Genomic DNA, 9,575 nt, shown 5'->3' with positions numbered 1-9,575 from the left:
TCCCCTGAAAGAAGGTATGTAACAGTTCTCTCTCTCTATATATATATATCCATATCTAAAGTTTAATTATAAATCAACGACTTGAGATTAAAAAAGAAAAAGAAATCCTCAAACTTGAGAATAAGTCTTGTGCCACATAAAGTGGCACAACAAATGCCATAACTTGCCCATGTGGCGAGTTGTGATTAATAGAGGGGTGATGGTGGGTTCATGTGGAAATACCTCTCCACCAACCACAACTTATTATATAGGTGAGTTGTGACATTTGTTATGCCACTTTATGTGGTACTAGAAGGACTCCAAACTCGAAGGTTGGGATGGATGTCATAGCTTACGTAGGCATAGACGTCCCACCCTAAAAAAAAAAAAAAAAAAAATGCGCTTACGTATAGGCTTAGAGCCATGGACCGAGACAGAAGACGTCATGGTCATGGGTAACGTAGAGAACCCAGATACAGCTAGGTATATAATTATATATAACCATTAACCAAAGTCGACTTTAAACCATACAATTCAACCTTCAAAACCATAAAAATATCAGTATCATTCTTACCTTACTACATCGCTCGTATACATACTCTACACTCATCACTAATGGCAGAAACGACCTTGAATTCTGAGACGAAGAGGTATAATTTGATCTTTAGCTTTTGTCTTCTAATTGAATTTAAGCCTAAAGAATGTCAAATTTGACATCCTTAATTAATGCTCAACCATTTGTTTTTGTATTGACTTAAAAATTTTTCTTATAGGATTGCAGTTGTTACAGGGGCCAATAAAGGGTTAGGATTTGAAATATCTAAACAGCTAGCTTCAAATGGGGTCAGAGTGATATTAGCTGCTAGAGATGTCAGGAGAGGCAATGAAGCTGTTGAAAAACTCAAGGATGCTGGATACTCTGATGTGGTTTTTCATCAACTAGATTTGACGGATTATGCTAGCATTTCTTCTTTGGCGGATTTCATCAAAACCCAATTTGGGAAGCTTGACATATTGGTAATGCAACTAATACATCCTTGAAACGATTCTAGCTACTGTTTTTGTTAAAGTGAAGATTTTTGCTTGCTTATTTAACATACATGTTACATCAATGAATATCTTGGATTTTTAGTACAGTCATTAATTTTTTTATATGAATTAAAGAAGGAAAGCATTGGTTGAGTTCTATATATATATGAAAATAGATAATTTTGAATAGTACCTAAATGAGAATATTCAAGATTTCACTATATCTACTAAAGAATTAGCATCTAGAATTGCAAAAAATATCTTATTTTACTATCTAAAAAATTACTTTTTCTATTAATATAAACAACATCTCAATATCCTAGTTTTTATTTTTACATACACCATAAAATAATATAAACAACCCAATAAAAATAATATATCCCTACAAGAGAGAGAATAAAAAATAATTTTAAAAAATAGAAACTTGCTACAGTCACATCTTACAATTAGAAACTTGGGTAATGCATCTCTTTTGTGGTTTGATGCTATAAAATAGGATATTTAGAGTTTTAAAACTCCCAATACTAATGCTATGCTCAAACTTTTGAACACAGTTGAATATGGATGAACCCAGGTCTAATCACTTTATAAGTTTATTGTATCAAACAATAATGAATCTTAGTCTTTTTCTTTTCCCCTTTTCCTTTGTATATTTATTTTACTAGGTAGATGAGAACTTGTCACTTGTTTGGTAAAAATTAAAATCCAACATTATTAGTTGATGAAATCTTGCTCATTTCCCCGTTTTAACTTAACGTTGGTAGCTTTAACACTGATATTACTTAAAAATTGCAGGTAAATAATGCAGCGACTATTGGAGCCATAGTCAATGAAGAGGAAGTGTGGAAACTTAGTGTTGAAGAAGTAAGTCTCTCAATGTAATATACATCTTTGTTTTTCTCAACTCTCAAGTTAAGGGCGTAATCCAGAATTTTTAAACAGTGTTTGCAGCATAAGCATTTAAACCGAAAAGGGCATGGGTAGAGAATATTAAAAAAAAAGAATAGTAATAAAATGTTTTAAACACGATTGCAGCAACATTTACCATTGCATTTGATGATATAGATTGTAGGTATAAATGCCAGGCCTCTAAAGGAACTTATAAAGCAGACTTATGAAACTTCAGAGAATTGTTTGAAAACAAACTACTATGGGATCAAGCAACTCAACAAAGCTCTTATTCCACTTCTTCTATTATCCGGTTCAGCAAGAATTGTGAATGTCTCCTCCTCTGTGGGACAATTAAAGGTAAAAATTTGAAACGCGTCTCATTGTAGCTGGAACTTTCGTATAGAGGCTTTAATCAATTAGAAAATAAAAATTTTAATTTGTGTTTATATTTCAGCGTATTTCAAATGAGAATGTAAGGAAGGTATTAGGAGACGTTGATGGCCTCACAGAAGAGAAAGTGGACCAGTTGGTGGAGGGATTTCTTGAAGAAGTGAAGGAGAATGTGGTAGAGACCAATAATTGGCCTGCTAATTTTTCTGCCTACTTCATCTCCAAAGCAGCGCTTAATGCCTACACAAGGATTTTGGCACGGATGTATCCCAAAATTTTGATAAATGCAGCAAATCCTGGGTATATCAGCTCAGACTTCAACAACAATACTGGTTCTTTGACTGTCGAAGATGGTGCAAAAGGTCCTGTGATGTTAGCTCTAATGCCTGAAGGTGGACCCTCGGGCCTTTTCTTTGATAAAGCGGTAATGTCAACTTTTTGAATGTGAACATGATGGTATCCAATGTCTGAGAGAGAGAGAGAGAGAGAGAGAGAGAGAGAGAGAGAGAGAGAGAGAGAGAGAGGGAGTGATTGAAGTTGTAGTTATTAGCTTTTATTTGTTATGTTGTGGAAGCTATTTCTAATGTTGCATTTGAATTTTAGGAAGAGAGTTGAGGAGAAAAATGGATTTTGAAGGTTTAATTTCAAATCATCCTCAAAAGGATTATTCTCAAATCTCAAACCTAAGATAGCAATTAATTGACACTAATAAATTCACGCCCATTCTTTCTCCTCAATGATGTTTTGCTAACCTGGCGTGTTGAGATAACAAAAGTTTTGAAATTAATTTGTTGCAAAATTTAGTTAATTATAATGGATTTATGCAAACAAGAAATAGAAAAATAGGACATACAATTACACAAGAACCCAAGGTTTACATGGTTTGACATTGGACTTACATATGCAAACCGAGTTAAGGAGAATGTTTCACTAAGAAAATCAAGAGATTATTAATTAAGCTGGAACAAAGATATTCTAACAAAACCTAAACCCTAAATGCACCTTAGGAATGCCTTAGTTTGGTCCCTCAACAAATTCAATAGGGTCTCCAATGATGGTCCATAACAAAGTGGGTTAGGCGAATTAGTGTGGTCCATCTTACACATGGGCTCGAGAGTACAACCCTAGCATTGTGAGCTAGGGCAGAGAAAATAAGTTGTCACTAAGTTTTAAATGGATTGCAAACTACTTTAAACCCCCCATATTCAAAGGGCTAAATATGAAATTAAAGTATGGGATTGAGAAGATATTATTCATTCAATTGCTGGTAATCACTTGTGTTATTAAAGTATATCTAAGGAAAATTATACTAAAAGAATTAGTAGCAGTGCCACATTGAAGGCATGGGGTTCAAATGAACTCCCTAACTTGAAGAAAAAGGGAAAAAAAATTAATTTTTTTCAAACCCTTTGAAATAAAATTTTGAACACCTGATCCAACAAGAAATTGAAAAATGCATAGTTGCACAATAAGGGGAAAAAAGAAGAACAAGAAGAAGATGAGGAAAAATGATTGGTGAGGACTAAAGAGTGTAAGAAGTTGGAAATGAGCTTTGAAATTAGATGAGAAAAGAAATTATTGAGATTAAGAAAGTCAGATTAGAAATACACGTGGGTGAGAGTGACGATAGGAAAGGTGAATAGAGAAGAATATGTTTGGAAGATTCGTACTTTACACATATTAAATCACAGAAATTGGAAATAAAACAAATTAAAATTCATATAAAAAAGTGAAACTTATTTACCATAAACGTGACTCTTGAAATTAAGTTTAGGGATAAAAGAGAATAAGAATTGGTTTGATTGAGGAGAAAGACAGGGAGCAAAAATGTTATTTGAGTTTCCCCCCCTTTATTTTTTTGAAATAACTTATTTAAACAAAAGAGGCTAATAAGTAAAAGATATATTCTAATTTGAATTACAGTAAGTCAGTAAGTATTGATAATAAGACATATTATGAGAACATTTTCTACTTGGGGATATTAGGATGAACCATACAATTGGGTTTTGTTATTTTTTTTGGTTTGAATCATAAAAATTAATTGATAAATAAAATCAAAAAGGAATGGGGGCCATTGGAGACCTCCCCATCTCCCTCTATGACAAAACGCATTGGAAAGAGAAGCAATGAAGACAGCTCCATACTATAAAAATTAGAAGTGAATTGCACTGAGAAGCCTAATAAGCTTAGTTTTGGGCCAAGCCATTAGATTCCCTATGACTATAAATAGCCCAGCAATCAAAGCCTTTTAGTCTTTTACTACAAATTTCGGTAGTATTGTACTTTCCTGAAAAAACTGCATTTTTTTTTCTTCTTCTGTTCAATACTTTTTTTTTTTTTTGGGTTAAAAGGAGCATGTATTAAAATTAGATAGCCATGAAAGGCATAGTAGTGGCAGAATGCCTTAAACAATACAGACCATTAGCATCCTCATTAACAATAGTTACAATATCAAGGGCAGGGGGTTAAACAAAATAACAAAATCTTTTTACTGCAAGCATCCCCTCTTGGCCAGTCCATCAGCTGTCCTATTTGCTTCCTGGAAGGTGTGATTCACCCTGATTTGCTATGAAGCAGGGGTGTGGATTCGGATTTGGGTGCAGGTGCGGATGCGGGTGTAGGATTCAGCAATTTTTGAAAAAAATAGAGTGCGGGTGCGACAGGATACGTTTTTAATAAATTACTAAATATATTTTTATTTAAAAAAAAAATCAAATAAAGGGGTAGAGTTTATTATTAAAAAACAATTATTTATGATTTATTTTTCATAAAATCAATATTTTTGGTAATTGTAAACAAAAAACCACATTCCAAGAAGGCTCCTTTGCTCCTTTTTCAATTCCCAAGCCCACCCACATGAAAAAAATGACTTTCTCACCTACTTAATTTATATTCTTTTGTTATAAGCCTTTATTCTTCTTCCTCACCTCTTCTAAGTTCTAACCATTTCTTTGTGTTTTTTTTTTTTTTTTTTCCCTCCCAAGGCCATATGACGTAGAAGAATGGTGGCCAGCGGCCCATTTTGGCCTATTTTGGCAGCCGTATTGGCCAAAATTGGGCCGTATTAGTCTGTTTTAGCCAGATTCGGACTGTATCGTCCGTTTTGGCTCTCGTTTCCGCTGGAATTGGCTCGAATTGGAGTGAATCAGCTGGTTTCATCCCAAATCGAGCCAAATTAAAAAAAAAAAAAAAAAAAAAGGGCGAATCGGACACCGGACACCCTGTCAAGGCAAGTCTGGTGTGGGTGCGGCACTCCTAAAGTTGCACCCGTACTTTCTAGCTGATTTGTTGGAATCTGCTGAGAAGGTACCTACATTTGTGTGCAGGAAACTCTTTCAAACAGTTTGTTTTTTCAACAAGGATGAATCATATAATCTTGTTTTACTCTTCCCCAACTCAAAACCCAATGTTAAATGGATGAAATTTTGTTTTTTTTTTTGTTTTTTTCCCTCTTTTGATGGATCTAATATTGACATTATTTCAAAATTGCAGATAAATAATGCAGGGATTCTTGGAACCATAGTAATTGTAGAGGAACGAAAGAAACATAGTTCTGATGAAGCAAGTCTCACAATGTTTTGCAGAGGTTTAGGTCTGTGTTGAGGCTCAAAGGACTTAAAAACAATTTAACAAAATTCAAATTTTGAGTATTTGTTTATCTACTACCAAAAAAGAAAAAAATTTCCTTTGTCTCAGCTTGTGTACATATCAAGAATTTTAAAATCCATTGCAATATAAAAAGCATTTAAACGGGCTGGATTAATTGGTCATAGATACTAACCAAATGTTATCTTCTTCTACCCTTTTGCTCTTTTTCCTCCCCTTCTAGATAGGAAATTAAACAAGAATGTCACATCATTTACCATTTCTATAACAATGATACAGATTTTAGGTCCAAATGCCAGACTTTTGAAGAAAGTCAAGAAGCAAACTTATCAAACAACCGAGGATTGTCTGAGGACAAATTACTATGGGACCAAGCAAGTGAGCAAAACACTTATTTCACTTCTATTATCCAATTTAGGAAGAATAGTAAATGTCTCCTCGACTCTGGGACAATTAAAGGTACAAAATGAAAAACTCATCTTACGAAATCATTTATAAATCAACTTCATTTGGTCATGATCATTTCACGGCAATATAGAGTGCAAGATTATGGCTTTGACAATTGTGTAGGACCTGCACTAAACATTTGGTTCTAGGAAATTGCTTTCAAGAAATTAAAATTTCAATTTGTTAATATTTTAGCTTATTTCAAATGAGAAATGCAAAGAAGAAACTAGGAGATGTTGATGGCCTCACAGAAGAGAAAGTTGAGACAAGGTGGTGGAGGGATTTCTAGAAGATGTAAAGGAGAATTTGATTGAAATCAACGGTTGGCTTGCTAATATTTCTGCTTACATAGTCTCCAAGGCAGCTCTTAATGCATACACAAGGGTTCTTGCAAGGAAGTATCTCAAAATGGCAATCAACTCCGGGAGTCCAAGATATACCAGCTCAGACTGGAACAACAATAGTGGGGTTTTGACTATCGAAAAAGGTGCAAAAGGTCTTGTGATGCTAGCTTTGATGCCTGAAGGTGGTCCTTCTGGCCTCTTCTTTGATAAAATGGAAGTATCAACCTTTTGAGTAAGAAATGATGCTATCCAATGTGTACATTGGCATAGGGGAGAAACATAGACAATAAAAAGATGTGTTGTGGAAAGCTTCTGTCAAATCTTAAAGTTGGTTTATTTCCAACTTGCTTTCATCAATGAAAGCTTTAGTTATTTTACAATAAAATTACACTTTATCATCTTAAATTATACCCTCGATAATAATTTGTATTCTAAAATTTTCGAATGTACATTTTGCACAATAAATTATGATCATTGTTAATTATGATCATTGTTACACTTTGCATTCTTGACATCAAGTTTACTGTTAACTTGGATGAAAAAATATAGCAGTACGTGAAAAAATCCTAATTGCCTATATTCTCAATCCCTTAAAAACAAAAAAGAAATTATATTTTACTATCTTAAACTATACTCCTGATTATATTTTGCATCATAAATTTTGATTTTTCATTTAAGTTAATAGCAAACTTAATGTCAAGATGCAAAGTGTAACAAATGTCATAGTTTAAATTAGCGCAAAACGTGCATTTTCAAAAATATTAGGTTGTAAAGTGTAATATGGATATAGTTTAGAGTGTTAAAATGTAATTTTCCTTTATTTTATACATTAGTTATTAGAGTAAGATTATACTTTAGATATTAAGATCTTTTTGACTGAATGATACTATTCGGTTCTCTCATAAAAGAGAATTTGGGTTAGAGTAGTCCCTTTCTCGCTTGTTATATATATATATATATATATATATATATAGAGAGAGAGAGAGAGAGAGAGAGAGAGAGAGAGAGAGAGAGAGAGAGAGTCAACAATCATGCTAAAAGCCATCTTACGTTTAAATGTTTAGCTTCCACATGCTTTATCATATGGGTACCAAACACACACGGTTCAAATTAGGAGAATTATTGAAAATAGTAGGCGACTCAGCAATCTTTGAAGTTTGAAGCATCTGATTTGAAATACTAAGAGCATTCACATCCGGCATTGCAAATGGTATATGTAGGGAGATTTTAGCATCAAAGCACAAAATAAGCTCATTACCCAGTCTTCTACTTGTAAAAATTTTTACAATAGTGCTACAATACCATCTTACTTATATGACGGTACTGTAGCAACCAGCATAAATTTTTATTCTTTTTTCTCTCCCTCTATCAGTCACTGCGTCCTTTTCTTCCTTTCCTTTATTTTTTTTCTTTGATTCTCTCTGATACTTTACTTCTCACTCCCTTGCACACATGAGCTTGCAAATGTTTTGGTTGAACAATCAGCAAGGTGGTGGTGGATTGGCAGGTCCAATTGATGTGGTGACCATAATGAAATCACTCAATAGTCTTTGGCTTTATGGGAACTAGTTCACAGGGACAATTCTAGAGAGCATTGGGAATTTGACTTATCTCTCTCTCGTTCAAGCTTACCACTGAAGTTGAGTTGGATTCGGAGTGGTCACGGCGTGGCAGAGCTTGAAGTGATCACAACGTGTCGAGATCGACGTGGGCATGGTGGATTCTGATGGGTTTGTTTGATTTTTTGCTATTAATTTTTGTCTTTTGGGTTTGGATGGGTTGGATTTTGGATTCTTGTGGGTTGGTATTTTGGATTCTGATGGGATTTGAGTTGGATTTGGATTGGTTGGTTAGGTTGGCATGGTGAGCAGTGGTGGTGGCGGTGTGGTGGGTAGTGGGTTGTTTTTGCTATGGGTTTGCTGGGTTTTTGGAAGGTATTTGGTGGATTTTGTTTTGTTTTGTTTTTTTATTTTTTTTTATTTTTGGATTTTTGGTTCTGGTGGGATTTTGGTGGGCAGAGGGCAGTGGTGGCATGGTGGGCATTGTTTGTTTGGTTGTTGAGAAAGTGAGGGAGAGGCAAGGACAAAAATGAGAGAGAGAGAGAGAGAGAGAGAGAGAGAGAGAGAGAGAGAGAGAGAGAGAGAGATAATTTGTTTATTATTTTATTGTATAATTTATATGGGTCATTCTACGGTACCCATGCTTTTTTTAGGGGGGTACGGTACCTATGTAAATTTTGACCGTAGATCTTACTTTTTTTAATCTTGGCCATTTATTTATTTTTAATGGAATACTTGTCATCGGTCAAGTAGGTAATGTATAAAAAAAAAATAATAAAAAAAAATAAAAAAAACACAGAAAAAAAAAATCTTTGCTCTCGCGTTCTCTCTCAAATTGCTTCCCTCTCTTGCATTCGGTGAAAGATTCTCAGAAAAAATAGAGTTACCCCATTCTCTCCCTCAAAATTCTTCTCTCTTAAACTTGTTTGATCGAAATCGGTTTGTTATTGTTGAAGGTAAGGATGAAAATGACAAAACCCTAATTTCATGCAAGTTGTGAAATCTCTGAATTAATTATTACCATGTTTGTTTTCTTTACCCAAATTGTTTGTTAGTTTTTTGGATTCACCTATTTTTTAGATCAACTGATTAGAGTTTATTGCACCTCTAATCATTGATCCCTCTCTCTATTTGATATGGCCGGAGTCTAATTTTGTATTGTGGGTATTGTGTACGGGGTGGGTGGGGAGGAGGACTGGAGGTACAGGTTCTGGCAGTAAAAGATGGTGCTATATTTGGTTAATTAAATTATCTCTATAAACTTCTACTCTTTTTTTTTTTCATTTTACTTTATTTGGTTAATTAAAATTATCACCTCGACAGTAGCAGA

General features: G+C 34.1%; 1 protein-coding gene and 1 pseudogene across 1 annotated transcript; both read left to right on the top strand.

The window, feature by feature from the left end:
- The first annotated feature begins 503 nt into the window (after positions 1-503).
- LOC126708581 (salutaridine reductase-like) lies at positions 504-2,941 on the top strand. The gene is made up of 5 exons (XM_050408374.1): positions 504-629; positions 753-996; positions 1,804-1,872; positions 2,074-2,256; positions 2,354-2,941. Exons 1-5 carry the CDS (start codon positions 595-597, stop codon positions 2,729-2,731), a joined length of 909 nt encoding a protein of 302 aa, XP_050264331.1. The 5' UTR covers positions 504-594; the 3' UTR covers positions 2,732-2,941.
- A 3,224-nt stretch (positions 2,942-6,165) lies between these two features.
- Positions 6,166-6,918, top strand: LOC126708583 (salutaridine reductase-like; annotated as a pseudogene).
- Positions 6,919-9,575: the final 2,657 nt, after the last annotated feature.

Source organism: Quercus robur, chromosome 12 (genome assembly GCF_932294415.1).
Source record: "Quercus robur chromosome 12, dhQueRobu3.1, whole genome shotgun sequence".
In the NCBI taxonomy this organism is placed as follows: Eukaryota; Viridiplantae; Streptophyta; class Magnoliopsida; order Fagales; family Fagaceae; genus Quercus; species Quercus robur.
This window is presented reverse-complemented; position numbering and strand designations above follow the sequence as displayed.

What these genes read in the sequence shown, in the direction of transcription:
- LOC126708581 (XM_050408374.1), top strand. Translation starts at nt 595, where the DNA reads ATGGCAGAAACGACCTTGAATTCTGAGACGAAGAG. An exon ending in TTGGGAAGCTTGACATATTG is followed by an intron (nt 997 to 1,803) that starts GTAATGCAACTA and finishes TAAAAATTGCAG; the next exon opens with GTAAATAATGCAGCGACTAT. An exon ending in CCTCTGTGGGACAATTAAAG is followed by an intron (nt 2,257 to 2,353) that starts GTAAAAATTTGA and finishes TTTATATTTCAG; the next exon opens with CGTATTTCAAATGAGAATGT.